The sequence below is a fragment of the Monodelphis domestica genome, chromosome 6, assembly GCF_027887165.1.
Source record: "Monodelphis domestica isolate mMonDom1 chromosome 6, mMonDom1.pri, whole genome shotgun sequence".
NCBI classification, from domain to species: Eukaryota; Metazoa; Chordata; class Mammalia; order Didelphimorphia; family Didelphidae; genus Monodelphis; species Monodelphis domestica.
This window is the reverse complement of record NC_077232.1, coordinates 279,088,738-279,111,032: the sequence shown is the minus strand read 5'-3', so window position 1 is coordinate 279,111,032 and position 22,295 is coordinate 279,088,738. Positions and strand designations below refer to the sequence as shown.

Sequence of the window (22,295 nt, the reverse complement as noted above, 5' to 3'; positions counted from 1 at the left end):
GCTTCTCTATAATTGTTTGTTTAGAGCATAGTAATATTCCACTTCATTTGTTTATCAGTTTGCTTAGCTATTCCCCAGTCTACTTTGTTTCTAATTCTTTACTATCACAAAAACTCCCCAAAATAGTACTGGGGCAAATATTTTTTGTTGTATAGAGAACTTTACTGTTTCAGTGGTCTTTGGGTATATTCACCCAGTAGGTGGGTCCTGTGGGTCCAAGGATACTGGTCTTCTGTACACAAGTTGTTTGTATAATTCAAGATTATTCTCCAGAATTGTAGTCTCAGTTCACATTTCCAGCAGTACATTAAGATTTCTCTTTCCATGTTAACTATTCTCAAATTTCATATCTGAAAATCTGCTGGAGATGAAGAAAAACCTCAAAGATGTTTTTGATTTACATTTCCTTCTAATGATAATTAGGAGCATTCTTTCATATGGCCAATAATTTATAATTCAACTGAGAACTGTCTTTTCATTTATCTAGTGGAAAATGGCTTTTGGTCTTGTATATTTCTATATATCGTTAGCTACCAACCCTACATGATTCAAAGAATTTTTTATCTCAGTGGGCTGCTTATCATACTCCAAATCTATCAATTTTGTGCAAAAGCTTTCAAATTTCATGTATTTTATCTTTTGAAATTGCCTCTATGCCTTTGTAAAGAATTCTCATCTCCTTCCCAGACCTTTAAAAGACATGTGATCTGCTTTTTTTATGGTATAAAAGGTCATGTTTTCTATTTTGAACTTATTATGGTGTAAAATTTTGACATCCTCCACATTTGGTTTGGTATTACCAGCTTCACTATTAAGAAAGAAAAGCACCTAAAATACTCCTTTCCTTTATGATCCTAGAAAATGCAGGCCATAAAAAATTAGAGCCATGTACACAAATAAATCTAATACAAGATCAAATGTTCAGTTAATAGCAATCTTGCATTGTTTTTTGTAGAACATGAATGTGCTCACATATCAGTATCTGAATAAGCAAATACCAGGAAGTATCATATAAAAGTTATCACAAAGCAAGAATTTATTTATAAGAAGTTTCCATCTTTTACAGAAATAAAACGAAAAAAAAAATAGTGGACAATGTTGTAAAATAGACAAGTACTTTTTGTTATTTCCTAGGGGTTTGGGTTCATTTGGCAAATAAGTAAAACCATATAAAAATATCTTTCAAACCCTTGTAGTCCCCCCCAAAAAACCTAATTAATTACTAAGGACTCCTAAAATTTCTCTTCTCTCTTCCAAAAGTGGCATACACAAGTAGAAAAACTGACATACATTTACACTATTACATACAGATTTGCAACAGCGTGGTTATCCTTCCAGTTATTTTTTATTGCAAAGTACACTTGTTCTCACATGTTTATTGGCTGTGGAAAAGCATAGTAAAGGCTCAATGGAGAATCATCTTTAAACACTGATTTTTCAACAATGCTGTTGTAAAAATGTACAATAGTACATATTCTACTGGTGATTAGGAACCTTTCTTCGTTTTAAAGTAAATACAGCTTTTAGGTACTAACCTTTCAAAGGTCAAGTCTAAAAAGCTGAGATAGCTATGCTATTTCAAAATTTATAAACAATAATCTATAATAACTTTCTCAGAAACCAAGCTAGGGTAGGGTGTTTTTAATACAGTCGGTTTCAGTCTGAAGGGAGATCTGAAACAGTGCTGGATGGTACACATTCCAAAACCCCAAACAGACGGCTGTGCACTGTCAACTGAAGACACCTCCTCGAATGTGGACGTTCTCATTCAATCCATGTTCTATTAATTTGATATCCTCCAGATCATCTTTTATGATGCTAATCAGGTGACTAAGGCCTTCTTGTTGTTGTTTCAAATGCTAGGATGGTTAAAAACAAGAGAAAATGTTTAAAAAAAAAGGCCCTGGGTTAGTCTTTTGTATTGATAACAATAATTTTCTGTCTAAATATGTGATTTGTTCAGTGCAGGAAGTTTCCTATACCAACAGAGATCTGGCCCAGAGCTCCACAGGCAGTAGCATGTATCAGGTCAAAGTGGAAGCTAGGTCTTCTGATCTCTCATTTCTACCACTAAGACAGAGTTTTCAACCTCAAAATAATCTTCTTTGTGTACAGCACTTTACAACCTTCTATGGCAGAGACACTAATGATATAAATGCTAACTAAAAAAAAAAATTCTCATGTATGAGTTTTTCTGCAGCCTTAATTGCATAGGTATGAACTATCTGAAAAAGGGGCATAGTCCACTGGTCCCTGAGATTCTTTAGTACTCCTTATGCATAACTCACTTGTGTTACCTAGTCATAGAATTCTAGCCCCAAATTATTTGACTGCAAATGTCCTTAATTATGTTGCGTATGGCAGTCCCACTCCACAACAAGAAACAGAGATTGGGCTTGTGAGAGAGAGAACAAAACTATTTCTTCTCAATCACTTAACAAAACATCATCTGACAATGGTTTTACATCCATCTTCAAACAAGGATAAGAGGTTTAAAACAAAAATAGAAACAGATCTCACAGAGGGGGTAGAGCCAAGATGGTAGCTCAATAGCAACAAAAGCTGAAACCACTGACAGTCTTTCTAAACCAATCTTTTAAAAGTGCCTCAAAAAGAACACTATCCACATCCAGAGAAAGAACTATGGAAGTAGAAACACAGAAGAAAAACATTTGCTTGATGACATGGTTTGATGGGGATAAGATTGGGGATGTAGACTCTAAATGATCACCCTAGTGCACATATTAATAATATGGAAATAGGTCTTGATCAATGATACATATAAAACCCACTGGAATTGCTCATTGGCTTTGGGAGGGGAGAGGGATTAGGGCAGGGAAAGAACATGACTCATGTAACCATGGAAGAATATTCTAAATTAGTTAAATAATTTTTTTAAAGTGCCTCAAAACATCAGAAGTCAAAAACCAATAGCAAGATGAAGTGAGGGGGACTCTCCCACTGAACACAACTTGAAAGGTAGACAGAGAGTTGTTGATTTTCATGGGATAAGAGGGAAGTGGAAGTAAAGCTGCACACAGAGGAGTGTTGGCCAACCCTCCCTCACCCCCACCTACTGTGCCAGATTCTGAACCTGGGCATAAGCCAACTTCAGGATTTTGGGATCTGGGCTACACCAACAAAAGAACACCTCAGAACCACCCCCCTTGAAGTCCCAGGTCCTGGCACCAGCCTACAGTGAGGCCCAGAAGTCCATAGTGCTGGATCCTTTTAAGCCTGCACTGCTGGGGAGAAGACATAGCCCCAATGCAAAACAGCTCACAGTGCCCTTTCCTACAAACCAGCAGCAAAGGAAACAAAACCAACAGCTTTCAGAATTCCCAGTCCACAGGCAAGAAAAAGGCTGGGAAAATGAGCAAATAGCAAAAAGAAATACCTAACCCTAGAACATTTCTAGGGAGACAAAGAATGAAACACAGTCAATGGATCCCACAGATGGTATAATGACTTAGAAAACCACAAATTAACATTATCCATGTTGCATTTTTATCTGTTTTGTTCAAACATTTCCCAATTACATTTTAATCTGATTCAGCCTGATTGGAGAGCATATCATCCATGAGTTTGATAACCTTGTGGATAATCTAAAATCAAGCTAAATATGTCCTACAAAGGACATTCATTAGATAAGAATTTTCACCCTTCCCTCTAGATTTTCAAGATAAGCTTTAGAAACAATAGTGGAACAAAAAAAGGGATGCTTTCAGTAAAGCAATCTGTCCTATTCTGATGGAAATAGCTACAGAAGGTTAAAGGGTCCCCACCTTCAAAGCAATCAGGACTATCCATCCACATAAAGTCCATTTACCTGTTTGATTTCTCGTAGAAGATCTGCATCCACATAATATCTTTCTTCAGATTTCACAGCTCCAAAGTGATTCTGCATTCTAATCTGGGACATCAGCTCATTCAGGCGACCCTAGGAATGGGATCTTGCAAAATGACTATGTTTGTACTTGTAAATACTGGGGCAAGTGTAAGCTGTACCCCTAAAATGAGGTACTTTTAAAAGGAAATGAATATATATGGTAGCTATCAACACTGATTTAGGTCTTACAGAAGTTTTAAATATTCCAGCTTTTTAGGAAAACCTATCAGTTCATTTCCATAACAGAAGTTTTCAAGAAAAAGCCTATCTGTCTGCTTGGCAGAGATGAAACCAGAGTTGAGTCCTGTCCCAAAAGCTTCTTTTAGCACCTTCCTTAGACCTCCTTGGAATAGATTCTATACCTGGACCCACATATCACACAAGTGTAGCTTGGACTTGCTTACCTTGAACTGTGTAGGTGCATTTAATTCACACTGAATTGTATCAAGCTGCACTCTTAGCTGTTCTTCATCAGCCTGGATGGCATAGCCACTCTTCCTCTGAATTTCCTGTTTAATCAGGACCTGTGACAGGCACAAGAAAAGCATTGGCCATTCTCCTCTTTGGTTATGTCTCAAGAAATTTTACTTCTGTTTTAATTAAAGCAGTTTAAATTAACTGGGAAAAGAAAGAACCTGGGGGGAAAAAAACTGCATCAATGTTAGACTGTCTCAAATCTGAATTATCCTACATAATAATATTTGGACAAACTATCATCCTTCAATAAGTTATTCAACTTAGGTAACTAATTGTACAGCTGGCTTAGTTCAATGGTTTATCCAGCCTAATGTTAATTCTTAGATGGGATACTGAATGGCTGGCATGGTGGACCACAGGATCAATCTCTAAAGGTCCCTAACTTCTTCCTCACTCATTTTAGAACTAGTTGTGACTTGGGCTAAGAAACTAACACACTCTCTAGTCCAATCTTCTCAATCTCCCTAATGAGGAAGTTTGGAAACCAAAAAGGAACTTTCCTGTGATAGAAGCAGGATTTTCAGCCAAGGTCCCAACTCTAAATTTGGGGTTTTCTGAAAACAACAGCAGTAGCTCACACTTAAAACTAGCACCATAAATCCATGATCTTGATCATCCTGGGGTAGGTTATTATTATGATCCCTATTTTATAGCTGAGGAATATAGTAACTTACTTGCCCAGAGTTCACATTTCTTAATAGTCTAAGAGACAATTTGAACCCTGTTCGTCACAATTCCAAGCCCACATCCTCTCTATTTCTTCATGCTGCTTCTTACATGGCTATGATCCCATGATCCATAACCAACTATAATAATAACAGCTAACATTTCGATAAAATCTTACTAAGAAGTACCAGTTACTGGGCCAGACCACCTTTCAGCCTTAAAAGTCAACAAGAAAATTAAAAATGTTCTTTGCCAGCTGCCAAGTTTCTAAGGCAAAGGCAAAAGAGGAAGACAAAAACCAAAGGAAGAAAAGCATAACAGAGGGAAAAGAAAGACATTAGTAAAGCTGGAGTAGTTGTGGCTATCACCATCTGCTCCTAGGACAGGCATCTATGCCATAGGAAAATTACTTATCCCTCTCTGGCCAACCTTAATGATTCTTCCCCTTTCTGGAAACTAAAAAATACACCAAACGTCACTGAAAGGGTATAGACCAAACCTTTCAAATCTGTTTGATGAAAATGGGCCTTTTGCAGTTTTTATAGAAAATGGGTCCTCTTTGGGGTACAAACCCAGCAGTGGTATGGTTGGATCAGATCAATAAGGGTTTATATTTCCTAAAACAAGTGGAGAGCCTAATAAGAACAACAACCTTTTGTTTAAACCAACTGTTTATTTTAGAAAGGAGAAAAACAGTGTCAGCTTTTCTCTTCAGAACCACAGAGGGAACTGTAGAGCTCCTGGTTACAGGTAATGTAGCAAGGGAATTGGTTTGAAGGCTGTCAGTCTTGCACAATTCCCTTGCTACAGTATTGGTAGGTAGGTAGGTTAAGGGAATTCAGTTGTCAGAGTGAAAATGGCTTATTGAAGGAAATTGAAGGATATCTGCTGGAGATTGAATTTAGAAAAACCCTATTTTAACTATAAAAATTAAGGGAAAGGAAAAGAAATAAACAGGTAGGAATAATATTTCTTATTTATTTATGTACCCTAATCTAACATTATCTGTCTATAAACCTGGTCCCAAATCTGTCTCGCAAGAGCCTTTCTTCTTCCTTGACCAAAGTCAAGGCTAACAACTTCCTATCTGCCTATACCCCTAATTCTATCTTACTAAACTAATCTAATTAAATTATAAGTAATTTCTTTGTTATATATTTCTTCAAAGATTTTGTTATAACTCCTTCAAAATCTCCAGCCACAGAAAAATATACTATGAGTAGGTTCACAAATGTTGCTCTCTTCTGCCACCTACTGGTCTACTGCTTCCTGCAAATGTCATGGGGAAACAGCTCCCTTTCTCCAACCCATAGTCTCTCTTCACTAAATCACCTCCAAATATATCACAGTATTTCCCAAAACAATCTCCACCAAATTCAAGGATGATCTAAGGAAAAAACCAACCAACCAACCAACCTCTGAGTCTCTCCCAGGAAGTGGCATCGTTATTCCCAACTGGCTTTCCCAAGACCCTCTGGAAAATTCTCTTCCTCTGACCTACTCAGAGTTCCATGGCAATCTTAAAGTAACCCTTAGAAATCTCACATCACTTCATAAACCTATATATCTGGCTACAATCTATTCTTAATTAGGCTAATTAATAAATAACCCATTACAACATCCAGAACTGTGGAAACAGAAACGCAGAAGAAAAACATGATCAATCACATGGTTTGATAGGGATATGATGTTAAATGATCACTCTACTACAAATATGAATAATGTGGAAATGGGTTTTAAACAATGATTCACATATAACCAAGTAAAACTGCTTGTCAGCTCCGGAAGTAGGGAGAGAAGAGGGGAGAGAAAGAACATGAATCATAGAAACATGGAAAAATATTCTTAATTTAAAAAAAAGAAAAAAAGAAAATGATTCTGACAAAGAAAAAAACAACACTAGAATAGCCTTTTAATTAAATAATTGACCAGGATCAGTCCTGACACTACCTGTAAGGTCCTGTGGGAAAGTTCCATGAGTTTCCTCTTGTATTGTGCTATTTTAGCCAGAGTGGTGGTCTGATTCTTCTGTAACTCACTGATGTCTTCAGATATAATCTATGAAGAAAAAACATTTGAAGTACAATTATTGCAATGATACTTTGACTCAATCTTAAATTCTAAGCCACAAAAGTGCTGGGCACCACCATAATTGATTAGATACTAAAGTGTAACAGTTCTTAGTAAATAAACTACCTGAGGCTCATCTGGTCACTGAACACTCCAAAGAAAGTTATGTTCTACAGAGATTAGGTACATTAAACCAGTGAAGAAAGCTTAAATGCCTTTTTACAGAACCACGCCACCTTCTAGCTTGTGGACAATGCTAAGTCAGAAGCACACCACTGGGTCATTGTAATGACACAGAATGGCCCCCAGAGAAAAGTTAAGAACATGAGCTTCCCTCTCTTCACTGTGGTGGAGGAAAATTTTCAATTTGGATACTGCACAAATATATCACACTCTTATACTCTTAGATTTATACTGGATATTGTACTCTTGGAGTTGATGCATCTGTTGGTTGACGAACTTTTTTCACCCCTTTTTTTTTTTTAATCTTTACTTGGAAATCCAGCATCACACCAATGAGAAACTCAGGATCCTAGACCGTAATCCTAAAACAGACCAGAAGTAGTCATCTTCCTCACTGAGACCTAAAAACTAATAATGAACAACCTTGGGAGGTTCAGAGAAGGGAAGATGACCTTGCAGGCTCCCAGAGGGGCAAAGATCTACATCTTTAGGGCCCCCAACTCACTATAGGTACAACTGTCTTCAAAAGGCACACTGTTGGAAGAACTATGAATAGGGATGATGATTCTGAAAATAATGCTTTTAAAAAGTGGTTAAAATGTCCATACCTTTTACCCCAGAATGGCACCATATGCCCATTTTTTTTGTGGGGGGCAAAGTACTGGAAACAAAGTAGATACCCATCGACTGGGACTAAATAAACATTGTGGTATGTCACCACACAACTAAAAAAGATATAAATATAAATTCAGAGAAACATGGGAAGACGTGCTCAAGCTATCATAACCAGAAAAAGCAAAAGTGGGAAAATATACACAACAACAATGTAAATGGGGAGAACACCACAACAAAACTGAACACTATAATTATAATGGCCAAATTTGACCCATGGACATTTCATTGATGAGGCAGGGACCTCAGAGATAGAATCCCACAGATGGTTTAACATTTTTTTTCTTTTTTCTTTTGTCCTTATGACAAAAAAAAAAGGCCACACTGGGCAGAGGAAAAAGGGATATATTTAGAAATATGCTGGAAAATCTTTTTAAAGCATCAATAATAAGGAATAGTTGTTATCAAATATGAAAAAGGCTAATTCCCTATTGTTTCAATGAGCAGAACAAAGACAAAAAATATACAGAAGCTATAGGGAAATATGAGTTCATTATAAAGACCTCTAATAATGGCCTCCATAGTGGAAACACCGAGAAAAAGCAACTGCCTGAATACAGAGGTTGAGGGGACATGACAGAGGATAGACTCTAAATGAACACTCTAATGCAAATACTATCAACAAAGCAATGGGTTCAAATCAAGAAAACATCTAATGCCCAGTGGACTTACGCGTCGGCTATGGGGGGTGGGGGGGAGGAAAAGAAAATGATCTATGTCTTTAACGAATAATGCTTGGAAATGATCAAATAAAATATACTTTTAAAAAAAATAATGGCCTCCATATAATATAGACCTCCAACAATGATTTAGGCTCCTCTGTGAAGACCTTCTCATCACATTATGAACAGAAACTAGGTGACTGTCAATTGCTAGAGGAGAGAGTAGGGACTCTGCTCAGTGACAGGTTTGATTAAAGGAGCCTCTCACCTGTTTTATCACCAAGTTTTATGATTTTATCATTTAAGGTAACTAAAATATTAAAGAGATTTAAATGTTAAAATTTTTAAAAACCTTTTCTATATTCTTCATTAATCCCATCACAAGTAGCACTCAGTATACTACAGAAAGTACAAAGTAGACATTTTAATCTGCCAGTTTCATTAGGATAAAGCATACATTATCTTGCTAAAATTAGAAGTGACCAACTAATTAAGCTGCCTCCATTGTAAATAGTTGGTATTTTGGGGTTAACACAAATAGCAGTTGTTTTATAGTTTTAAAGTATTTCCAATCTAGCCATTCTACATTCATAAAGTATTTTGATAATTTTGAGTTTTCACAATGTGTTTTGTTCTACAAAGGAAGCAACAATGAACAGTTACAATTACTAACTGATAATATACACTGTATTATCTTTCTCTGAGACTTTTAGCCTTACCAAGACATAGTAGTGGCATATACAATGACAGGAATCCAATTTTTTTCTAATACTTAGTGATATAACTCAGTTTCAGGGGATAAAAACCTATATGCTTACATCTAATCTGGTCTGATGCTGTTTAGTCATCTGATCTTGGACCTTCAGTCTTCGGAGAAGTTCTTTGAAACCCACCATTGGCACAGGAATTAGCCTATGGAAATAAGGTGTTTTATTTCCACAAATATACACTTTTACGTATTTTAAAAATGACAAAGAATGTAAAAGCCTTTCCTATATAATAACATATTTGCCATCAAAATCTCTACATGACTAATAAACTTGAACCCAGGTCTTCCAGATACCAAGGTCAACTCTGACCAATACTCCATGCTGATTTCAAAGAACATAAGAATTTGAAAGAAGTTGGGGATCTTGGTCCAAACCATTTTAAACTTTAAGATTCAGTAACTTACCCAAGGTCACACCATTAGTCAGTGACAGCTCTGGAACTAGAGCTTTGATTTCCCAATTCCTTCCCACTACACCACTCTGCCTCCTGAGCACCAAAAATCAAATATTCATAAGAATAAATTTTACTAATCCCAATGAGAATGAATTCTGCCCATTAATCACTTATTCTAAATTCTATCCTGCTTCACAGTACCAAACAGTATTATAAATCATATTAGTTACTACATCAAGATAAACTTACTTTTCAGGGTCAGGGTTATCCACTTTGGCTTGTTCCCAGATAATTGGATCAACACCTACCACAGAATGAAAGTTTTTAAAAAGCACTTAAAGAGAAATCTTCCTGAATATATTCTGACAAACATGTTAGAATTTTAACCAAAACAGATATACAAACAGATAAATTTCCTATATGTCAAGAGATCATAATTATAGTGATTCTACAATGATGCATATTTTTTAAAAAGCTTAGAATAGAAAAATATAGAAAGAAAAACTGAATGTAACAGGCATTTTCATATAGGCTTACTATGACATTCTATTAACATTCAAAATTCACAAGATTCACAACACAATATGATGCATAACAATTCAAAACAGTAAAAGAGTTTGACTATGTGGCAGAAGTTTTAAGTTTGGAGGTAAAAATATTAGCAACCATAGTTTTATAGAATAAACTTAGGGAAAATAAAAAAGGTAGGAAAGCAAGGGATGAGACAATCTATAAATGTCAAATCTATGACTTAAGACAAAACACTTCCTAGTCTGCGGTATTCAGTTGAAAGAATTTCAAATAGGATAGAAAGGATCACAGGAAATATGAGTCAGCACAAGAAAAGGGTCAATTTAATTTTCCTTTTCTTTACAAATATACATTTTTAATGTCAAAAAATTCCACTCTCCATGGCACAGAGATTACTACAAGATATATACTCAATTTTAGAGTGAAGTGAGTCTCTAATAGATCATAACTTTACCAAGGGCACACAATCAGGGGCTCTGCTTGTTACATTCTCTATAGAAATGGATTCCCAGAAGTTGGAAGGGACTTCAGAGATCATCTAGTTCAACTTGAAGTACAAAATCTGTCTACAAAATCCCTGACAAGTAATCATTTATCTCTGGATTAAAAATTCAGAGTATAGTAATATAATCTCTCTGGAATAAATCCATTATTTGTTGGACAGTTCTAAATATTAAGTTCTTTCTTATTTTAAGTGAAAATTTGTAATCTATAATTTCTACAGGTTGGTCCTATTTCTATCCTCTGGGATCAAGTGGAAAAAGTAATCTTTTTTTTGCATGACAGCATTCAATTATTTGAAAAAAGAACTCAAGAGCAACAGAAATAATCCCTGTTGAGCAACCCTCTGATAATAAACATTAGGTAAAAGAAAAACATCAGGAAATAGCTAAATGGCACAAAGAATAAAGTGTCAGACCTGAAGTCAATAAGACCTGAATTCAAATCTAGCCTCAGACACTTACTAGCTGGGTGACCCAGGATCACAAACTTCTGTTTCCTTGGAAAAGTAAATGATAAACTACTGGTATTTTTGCTAAGAAAACTCCACAGACCATACTAGTATAATATGGTCCACAATGTCACAAAGATTCAGACATAACTAAGATGAAAGATTCAGACATAACTAAGATGAAAAATGACAAAGGATAAAACAGAAAGATGTACGTCCACTAGAGGTATTTTCCGACTGTGATGGAAGAAATCTAGTAGAGGGCAAGTTGCAAAAGGATTTCCTGTGGACAAGGAGGTTGTTCACATATGCTCCTTCTTCTGAGAATATTAAGTGTCAAGCTCCAGATCAATGCAGAGCCCTCAGAATGAGCTTTAATCATTCAAAGAAATTTGTTTTAACCATCCACACAGGAAAGGAGATGAAGAAAATCTAATGCCAGATTTCAACATGCATTTGGATGGATACCCTATAAAGTGTGTTCATTATTGTGTATATCTGGAACTAAGAGTATGGATGGTCTAGCTAGGCCCAGAAAGGAAGAAAGGAAGATGGAGTACCTTCAGGAAATTATAAAGTTCCTTTATTTGATCTCAAGCTTCCTATGAAATTACAAGACTATCTTTTTAATTCTAATAGTTTACTGTTACTGTTAAGTGGTGTGAAGGCATGAAATACAACTGACTCCAAAGAATTAAAAATTATTTATCACAGAGGGAAATGGAAAGGTACATGGTAAGTGTGAGCAAGCCACATCATGTATCCCAAGAACAAAAGTAAAAGAGTAGAAAGGAAAAGAAGATGGATCAGTCATGTGAAGAGAATAATAGACGATACTCAAATGACCTTCAATGGTGTTCAGTTGCCTAATAAATAATATGCAACTCTTAAGCAGGATTTTAAGACCCTTGATACAATTACCTGGGTCCAATCTACCTTCTATCATATTACTTCCTTTCACTCAACCAATGGATGCCTTGCTTCTATGACAGTCCTCACAGTACCTCAAAAATGTCATGCTCCATTCTCAAACTCTGCCAGCTAACCTGGAATGCCACCTCCTCCATGAAGTCTTCCATGATATTCCTAGCAAGCAGACCTGAGTCCTCTTCAACTTTTCTTAACATTTTCCTGTGTTTATCTTCTTCTCTTATATTTGTTTATAAACACATCTTATTTTCTCCAGATCCCCCCATGTTGCTCCATGCTTTCCCAAGACTAAATCCATACAATCAAGTTCTACGTCTTCATCTTTGTAGCTACATGAAGGCTTACCACAGTATTGGTTAATACATAGCAGGCACTTTTACTTCTGTGATTGACTCAAAGAATGCTTTAATTAACTACATAATGGATGTGTATGGATGAAAATGTCCATTTCTATTGTTTTAATGTTTATTATAAACTTTAATAATAAGTAATGCAAACTACTTAAGTTAATAATCATTAAGTGGTTAATAATATGTTAATTCTCTGTAATTGAGACATCAAAATAAATATCAATATTTTAAATTTAAATTTATCAATCTCATAAACATTAAAAAATATAATGGACAAAATAGTTTCAATTTTTTAAACATCCCCCCAAAAAAACTTATACTGAAACAAAAATATCATAGGTGATCATCAGTATTTCTGCAGGAAAATGTGTGTGAAGATATTTTTGTTTATATAATTTGATCAGGTCCTAACCCCAAATACATACCAGCAGGAGGATTCTGTAAAAGTTGCTTGATCTGGGCAGGCGAGAGCTCTGTTCTAGTCATAGAAAGGGTAACTCCAAGTTGCTGCAATGAAGTTTTTATATTTGCTTGTTCAAAATGGGCATAGAGTGCTGTAGCTGTAACTCGCCTTGACGTGCCATTTGGAGAACGTTCAACAACATAGATGACAACTTCTGTCCTGAAAAAAAAAATTGATAAGATATCAAGTTTGTATCTTCCAGAAATAAACATAAATGCAAATATCTTGATTCTTTAAAAAGGTTTGTATGAAGTTAGTTTCAGAACTGATAGTTGGAGTACAAATATTAGATTTTTAAAAAATTTTAAATAAATCTATGAAAAACCAAAAGGTGCTTGAAGCGAACCATCAGATATAACAGTCAGAATCTCTTAGCAGAGAGATTCAGGCCCTGCTTCCAAGTCAGAGAGAGTGGGTGGAGCCCCCTCTGGCACCTGCTTCTCCCTTCAGGAGAAAAGCTCTCAGTAAACACACTCTTTCTCAACTCACATGTGTATATCAAATTCTCAAAGGTAACTGTCTCACAAGTCACTAACAGATTTTCTTAGTCTAAGAGAATAATCCAGCAACCTGCTCCCAAGAAAGTCAGAAAGACTGCAGCCCAGAACTCACTGAATTCTCTCTTTTATGATAAGATGGTCTCTTAAAGTAACAGGAGAGAGCTGTCTCCTCTGGTTTCTTAAAGTAACAGAATGAACTTTAATAAAACTCTTTATAACACTCCCTGTGAACTTTAAATTACTCCACCCTACTTAGATCTTACTTTATGGTGAAGATAAAGTTGTAATTTCCTGATTGAACAATGAAGGTACTTAGTTCTTACTTTATAGTGAAGCTAGAACTTTAAGTTGTCTATTTTTAGATCTTAATACAAAAAGGTGTTAAGTAACTATAAAGGGTAAATTAATCACAAAAAGGTCAAGTAACTAACAAAAGATGAACTTAACAAAGAAGTGTTAAGTAACTCTAAAGATATAATCTAATCAAAGAAGATGAGAACTAAAGAATGGGCATTTAGAGGAGGGGACACAAGGGTAAAAGGTCTATTTATTTGGCTCACTTCCTCTCTCCGGGACCTTTTGGTGGCGGAAAATTGGCTGGTGGCAGCGTGCTGGGCCTTTCGGGATCTTGACATGACTACAAGCTATTGTCTGGTTCAGTGGTGAGTTTCTGGCTGAGTTTTTTCTCCTTTACTTCCAAACTTATCCTCTTAGAAGCCTCTAATCTCCTTCAGAAACCTAGTGGTGGAAATCTTGAACTCCCCCTGGCACACGGGGGCCAGGCGGGAGAAATCCTATACCCTCTTCCCTCTTTCTCCTTAAATCCTTCCCTCTATATTAATTAAAATTACCATAAATTTCCAGACTGACTTGGGTATTTTATTTGGGATTTTTTCCCCTGGCAACCAATTAATTTAGATTTAAGTCACAACCCTAAAATTATCTTTACATCCCCTAGCACCTAGGATAGCATTCAATAATCAGTAGCTTCTTCTCTCTGCTTGAACAGAAATCAAGTTAATTTAACAAAACTTTTAATGTGACCAAGTAAAATTATTATGTCTTCTTGTGCCTAATTCTTCAAACTAAAAAAAAAAATCTTAAAATGAACTTCTTATTAAGAAACTGGCCAAAGGAAAGTTGCCTATTTAAGATCAGGCTGATCCCCTGACACTTTAGTAGCTAACTTACCCTAAACAAGTACCTAGAGTTCCTACCTCACAAAGTTGTGGTGAGGCTCAAATGAGATTTTAGTAAACTTTAAAGCATTATTATCATCTATCACTTATTATTATGATCATACACATGAAGAAGCAATACACAATTCTAGTTCCTGAAACCTTACAAAATTTTTGTAATGCTCATACAAAAAAACAAAAACAAAAACATGTTGAATGTTTCTCCTTGTATTTGAATATTTAACTAAATGCAACAAAGGTCATCAGTATCATACAAGTAAAGAAATTAAAAACCAAGGGGAAAAATAAACTTAAGCATTCCATCAACAGTGAATAAATATTGAAACAAAGACAAAATATTCTGTCATACAATTTTAAATGTGTTTCACGAAGGGCATGGAAACAACAAAATATATGAAACAATAAGAATGCTACATTATCACCAAGTATGTGTTTGAACCACAAGACATAAACCCTTTGTGTATACATACTGGTCATCTGGCAATGTTTTAACACCTTCTACATTGACAGAAAGAGTCTGGTTTCCTCCCAAAATTTTGTGGACTGATTCTATTAGTTGTTGTTGTTGGCTTCGGATGTCTGTTTCCTTCCTATTGAAAATTAGAACCACCAGTCCATCTTCATCCTTATTATTGGGCATACAGCTATAACCCACCGCCTACAGAAAAACAGCACAGAAAATTGTGATATATAATGATAAACCACAGGTGTTATGCCTGTCACTTAAATGCTCACTACACCAATTTCCTCATATTTAATGGAAAAAAAACCAACAGGATTTTTTATTATCGTGTCAGTGACCTGAATATAAAAATATGATTAGTTTAACTTAATTTCCCAAATTATGTATTACCTATAAATGCTTATTCCCTTCCCTTTCCCTTCAAACTGCCTCAATCTTCCTAGAACCCTTTTTTCTAAACCTCTCCTTTATCTCTATAAAAACCTACCTGATATACTCATATGTACATGCCATACTGTGCCTGGTAGGAAGGAAGGGGAACTATAATTTATTAAGCATTATGTTCCAGGAACTGCACTGAGTGCTTTAAAAATATTATCTCATAATTTCAATATCACAACCACCTTGGAAGACTGTTATTATTCCCATTCTTCAGTAGAGGAAACTTAAGCAAACAAGAGGCTGGGTGATTTGTCTAGGTCACACAGCTAGTCAGCATCTGAGGGTAGGATTTGAATGCAGGTCTTTCTAACTCTAGGTCCAGTGCTCTACCCATTTTACATCCTAGCAGTCTTTGGACTGAGTCCCTTACTGGTCTATATGATAATTTTTCATTACTGTATGTGCTTGCAAATGATAGATGCTTCATAAATACTCTCCTTTCAACATGAGTCACCAACAGACCTGAGAGGGCCCTTTCTTACCAGGATCCTCTAGTGTGGACAATGCACTTGCTGCTGCTGGCCTATAATCAAAGTGTCATACTATAAAAATCCCAGGCCAAGTGCAGTTTGTGTCAACATATAATTATACTCCCTTTCTAGTGACAGCCCTGGCTCTCTCAAGAAGGATTTGTCAAGTACTCTTTCAACTATAGTGGAGTACAAAAGAGATATGCAAGTCTAAGACATGGCAACAAACTTTCAGCAACTTGGCGAAATTAATTATGATGACACAGCATCCATCTTAAGCCAATGACTCTTCTGCTTGTATAATATGCCAGACGTTTTTAGCAAAATGTTATTTCTGAATACAAATCTCTTACCACTAGGTTGTAAGTACACTTAATTTTAAATACTCTACCTGCTTATTACACAATATTCAGATACCTAAACAAAAGGCCCTCAAATCCAATTTCACACATTGAATGGACCACTTTAGTCTATAAAGAATGAAGTAGTTGCTCCAAAAAAACTCAATAAACTTATCTCCTGTTTGTTGTAATTTACATAATGTCAGTAACAATGAAAAAGATCAACCTCCTACCTTAAACCTACAGAAGGGATTTTCCTGGGTGAAGTCCACAGGTGGAATATTATTGTTGAAGTATCCTTTGCCTGTTCCCCAGAAGGCCTGGAGCTGATTCCATTTTGCCAAAATTGCATCTCTCTCATCTCCCAGTAGTGTTGGGGCAGAAAGAGCACTTGCTGTATTGATCAGCTGGTTAGACTGGACAGGAGCTTGGGTGGGCTGACTAAAGAGACCCCCTAAGGCTGAAAAAGAGAAGGAGATGTTACTCTTAAAAATAAAAACAAGTCTGTTATCAAAGGATATGTAAAATAAAAGGTTCTAATGGCATGTCCTTTAATAAATATAGTATTACCATTAATATGCACAGGTAAATAAATTGAATAATTCCAAAGTAATTAAGTGTTAGACCAAGAATCAGGAAGCTCTGGATTCATATCCTACCCCTGACATTAATTAGCTGCGTGACCACATGTCAAGTCTCTTAACAGCTTTGTTAAGCCTCAGTTTCATAGCCTTTAAAATGATCTCTGATTATATCATATATGTAAAGCACTTTGTAAATGATCAAGACCTAAACAAATGTCTACCATCACTCTTGTTCTGAGGACCAAGGAGTCCCAGGATCAAATTCCCATTGGTTTCAATACACAAAAGTTAGGAAATAGATGATGCTAAAACCTCAGATGACAAAAGATTAAATTTGGTCCCTAGAGCTTTGTTGTTAATCAATATCAATATATTCTGGTATAGTAGGGGATTCTGTTTAGTAGATTTCATATGTAATACTTTATAATATTTTTTTACTTAAAGCTTACTATATCCAGACATTAACAAAAATCATGGCTATTAGCATATCTATAGCAAGGTGCAGACTATAGTCTCTTTTGGAGTTGATTCTCCCATAAGAAATAGTAAGATTCATCATCATGTATATATTTTAAATTTCAAGGGATACTTGAGCCTTTAAAGATTGGAGCAAATGTATCTCTTTTGGTTAACTGAAACTTCTCTAAAAATGTATCATTCTTAGAGGACAGTCAGATTTTGTTCTATTGGGCTTTACCACATGTAATTATTTCAAGGAATATGGTCTGATATAGTGGATGAGAATGTTTGATATTAAGTCATGTCACATAATGGAGTCCAGTGATACCCTAAAATTCAACTTGTCCCCTGGGTTCAATTTCTATTATGTGCCTTCAGAACAAAGAAAGATCTTTCTTTGTGATAATTACAGGCCAAAACCTGAATGAATTCCAGTGCAAAAAATTCCAACCAACCAATATATCAGGACAAATTGTCCATTATAATATATAATAACAGCTGAGAACACAATTGTTTCAAGAAATAAAGAAAATACCCAACTATTCCCTTTCTCGCTACAGTTTGGAAATTCAGTTTAATTATTGGGGGGAGGATACTTAGTAAGGGATACAAAAATAGTAGGAAATACCTGAAAGAGACCTTAGTATGAATAATTCTCAAAACTGCTATTTTGTGATCCTAGTGCTATTGAGAAAATCTAGAAACTATAACAGGCAACTTTCATCCCTGATAATCACTTTTCAAGTAACTGACAAACATATTCAGTATTTATGTGTTATTTGCCCAACACCATACTAAGCACTATGGGCACAAAGAATGAAATAATCCTTATTCTCAAGAAGTTTATATTTTGAACCAGGCCTGGAGACAAATATGGCCTCAGATACTTCCTAGCTGTATGACCCTGGGCAAGTCACTTGACCCCACCTTTGCCTAGCCCTTACTACTCTTCTGCCTAGGAACCAATACATAGTAGAAGGCAAGGTAATTAAAAAAAAAAAAGTAAACAAAGAAGTTTACAGTTTATCTTAGAAAGCCACTGAGTTAGTGAAGTAGGGCAGTCATAAGGTCAGTCATGTGGAAAGTGAGATATGGAATCAATTAAGGACGTATAAAAGGACTAACTGGTTCTAATAAAGGCCCAACTAAAGACAGATAACAGGAATACATAGTGTTCCAATGACAGTGAAAGTCATTGATGAAAACTAAAATGACCAAATTCATAATTATTACTGATTTTTTTTTCAGACACATAAACATAACTATTTAACATGAACTTCTAAGAAGTGAAAACAAATTTCTTATACTTACTATTCTGAGTCTGCTGGGTATTGAATGTTCCAAATCCTAGCCCGGTTCCCAAACCAGTACTGGTTCCTGCACCTGTGCCAAAGCCAGTACCAAATCCAAAACCTTTGTTCTGGGTAGCACCAAAGAGTCCTTGGAAGGAAAATGTGGGTTTACAAAAGTATTATGAAAAATGTATCTGCCCAACTAGCCCAAGTTGTTCAGTTCTACAACCAAATCTGCCTAGTATAGGCTCTTACCACTTGTGCCTGTGTTAGTGGGAGCAGAAAAGCTGAATGCAGAACCTGCTGTGGTGGTAGTGGTGGTGGTTCCAAATCCTCCAAAGGTACCTAGTAAATAACAATAAGGAACATGAAAACATCAGAATTAGTTATAATATATCTGTTCAATAGTAACTCTGTTCTTAGCCTACAAAGTTTTATAAAAATATTCTGACAGCTATAAATGTTTTTTAAAAATAATCTCATGTATTACATAGGCATATATAAAACATAAGATTATTATCAAGAGCCTATGGACCTCCTCTCAGAATGTTTTAATATATATATATGTTTTTTATAAATGTATAAAATGCATTTTATAAAACATATATTTTAAAACAATCTGAGAAGAGGTAGGCTTCATCAACTGTCAAAGGTGGGATCCTGGGCATCAAAAGGTTTAAAAAAGTCTGCCAGTATATTAGATGTTTACCATTTAATATATAGCTCATAAAATATGAATACGTGTAATCTAATTCTCATTTGCTTTAGTTCCACACTTCAAAAAGTTCAAAAAGATTCCATTTCAGCAAACATATGTTGCTACACAAAGAGCAAGAACATTCTTTTAAGTCATTCAGAGTAAAATAAAACATTTCCAAAGGTACTTAAAAAGATCAATAGAATACAATTTATCACTGAGGAAACACGTCATGTACTTACCATAATATAAAAGAAGCCATGTAGTTAATTTACACATATAAAATCATACTTAGAAACATATAATGGTAAAAAAGGAATAGTGAAGTGTTCTACAAATAAGACACTGATGCAAACAATTTAATATATGGATCGAAATCAATAAAAATGAAAATGCCAGTGTTTTTAAAAAAAACAAACATTGAATTACTTTAATAAAAATTCTATATAATAAACACTGTCATTTATTTTTGCTGAGTTGTAGCTCTATTCAGAAGTACAAATCAAACACAAAACTATATTTTCCTACACTTCAAAATTATCGAATAAGCAATAACATGTAAAACGGTAGTAGATTGTAACCTCCTTGAGAACAAGGTCTGTTTTCTCCATCTTTGTATCCCCAGCACCTACCATAGCACCTTGTACATAGAAGATAAATATTTGTAGAATTGAATTAAAAAGAATGCAAGCCCTTTATAATAAAAAATAGTGTAGGAAGAACAAAAAGCATGATTAGTCCATCCTTGGAAATTGTATATAATTTTTCATATAGTAACTTTTTTTGCTCAAATATAAGCATTAACTATGTGGGTTCTAAACAATACTAGATTCATAAAATAAAAGAACCTAAGGTCAAAAATCAGTTTTAAATGGCAAGAATATTTCTGAAAATAAGTTTTTAATAGGAAAAAAATTGGCAATGGCCATTGTGACCAATTAAGTCATATAAAAACATGGAATAAAAAATTCATATACAAGCACTAAGCTGAAGTTTTAGAAGTCAGTACACAAAGTACCAAGTACATGTGCATATCCTTTTTGCCAATGGAAAAAGTAAAAAAAAAATTCACATTATAATCTTCATCAGCACCTGTCAAAACAAAAATTGAATGTTTATCCAACTCACCAGCTTTTAGAAGTTGGTGGGGTTTTTTGGTGACTAAAACATATTCCTCACTACTGAACTCAAACCATAGTGAAAGAGAAAAAAAATCTTTAAAGGATAAAGAAGAACACTATAGAAAAATAGTATTTCTAGTTTCTGGGGAAAGAAACTTATTTTACAGTTAGAAAAAACCAAACTACTGAGTTAAGTCTGTTTGTATAAGATTTGTTTCTTCTGAGAAATCAGCTATAACTGTGGAACACTGATGACAACAATCTGATGAAATTCCAAAGGACAGATGTAGGAATGATGAAAGATGACTGCAGGAGTCCAAGAATCCAAGGAAAAATGTGGTTTCACATAAATTGGATGTTAGCCAAAACTATCAAAAATTTAACAAGATTTTTCTGAGATTCAGGGATGTCACCAAGGCTGTAATTTCGATTTTGTTTTCTATGAAAAGCAAATATGATAAACCCCTTTTCCAACAGTGGGTAACATTCAACAAATTTCCCTGTGAATTTGTTGATATCACACTCCCCAGGGAAGAAAATTGATCCTTTAAGATTTTTCAAAATTCTTTTTGAAAAGTTTAGATTCAAAATTGCTTCCTGGTTTCCTGCTACCAGACAGGGGAAACAAGGCCAGGATCGGGGAGGCGAGGAAGCCCATTTTTGGAGTCCTGCTTGAACACCTACAAGTGACAGGGGTCTCTCTACCTGCGCTGGCCAGAGGGTTACCAAAACTGAAGGGGGGCGCGGCGGTGGTGGAAACACCGAAATTCCCAATATTAAAGTTCACTGCAGGATTAGCAGCTAATCCGAAACCCCCAAAATTAAACCCACTGTTGGTGGAGTTGGCAGCCTCCAGCCCACCAAATCCTGACAGGTGGGAGGGAGGGAGAGAAAGAGGGAAGGAGAGAAGGAGAGAAAGAAAAAAAGAGAGAGGAAAAGAAAGAACAATAAGAATTATAAGAGTCAGCAAGAAGTGTTAGACTATCATGAATGAGATTAGGCTGGGAACTCCCCAAAGGCAGGCCCAACACAGGCAGTGCCCGGCACACAGTAGGCGCCTCCAAAGTGCTTATGGACTGACTTTCTCCCCATGCTCAGCCACATTCCCGCCTCTCTGGAGGCACTTTCCAATGTCAGTCGGCTAAAACGAGAATAATGCCCCGAGACCGGCACTGCAGGGAGGGCAGAGCTAGGGAATACCAGGGGATGGAGGCGGGGCCCCATGCTGGGGGGGGGGGGGGGGGGAAGGTGGTGTCCCCCCTCCTTTCTCCTCGGTACATCATGCTGAGAGGGGGTGTTGGGAGTGGGGAGATAAATCTCTACACTAAGGACCACGACCCCATCACTGCCCCGCTGGGCCTTAGGGATCTCTGTCCTGACCCTCGAAGGGTGCCCACGCGGGGCTGGGCCTGGCCGTAGAGACCTGAAGGGGCCCCTGGTGGCTCTCCCCCACCCGCCCCAACCTCGCCCTCCGCACTCACCCGCGGGGGCGGCGGGAGTGGCAGCCGAGGCCGTGCCGCCCGCGGGAGCCCCGAAGTTGAAAGCCATGACGCTCCCGGGGCCGCAGTGCCTATCCCGGGGCACTAGGTGCACCCGGTAAAAAGGTCCGACCGGGAAACGGACACCCGGTACGAGAGTTCCTCCGAGCCACAGAACCACAGGGCGGGGCGGGGTCCTGGAGGAAGCCTCCACCACCCCGCGTCGCGTCTCTGTGACGCC

At 36.4% G+C, this 22,295-nt stretch overlaps 1 protein-coding gene across 1 annotated transcript; it reads right to left on the bottom strand.

Annotated features, from left to right (window-relative positions):
* Positions 1-1,012: 1,012 nt before the first annotated feature.
* On the bottom strand, positions 1,013-22,287 carry NUP54 (nucleoporin 54). Its single transcript, XM_001365879.4, has 12 exons — positions 22,058-22,287; positions 19,014-19,103; positions 18,778-18,906; positions 16,657-16,883; positions 15,179-15,366; positions 12,972-13,168; positions 10,033-10,087; positions 9,438-9,531; positions 6,983-7,090; positions 4,294-4,413; positions 3,830-3,940; positions 1,013-1,859 (listed from the first exon to the last, which is right to left on the bottom strand). Exons 1-12 carry the CDS (start codon positions 22,122-22,124, stop codon positions 1,731-1,733), a joined length of 1,515 nt encoding a protein of 504 aa, XP_001365916.1. The 5' UTR covers positions 22,125-22,287; the 3' UTR covers positions 1,013-1,730.
* Between the last annotated feature and the right edge of the window lie 8 nt (positions 22,288-22,295).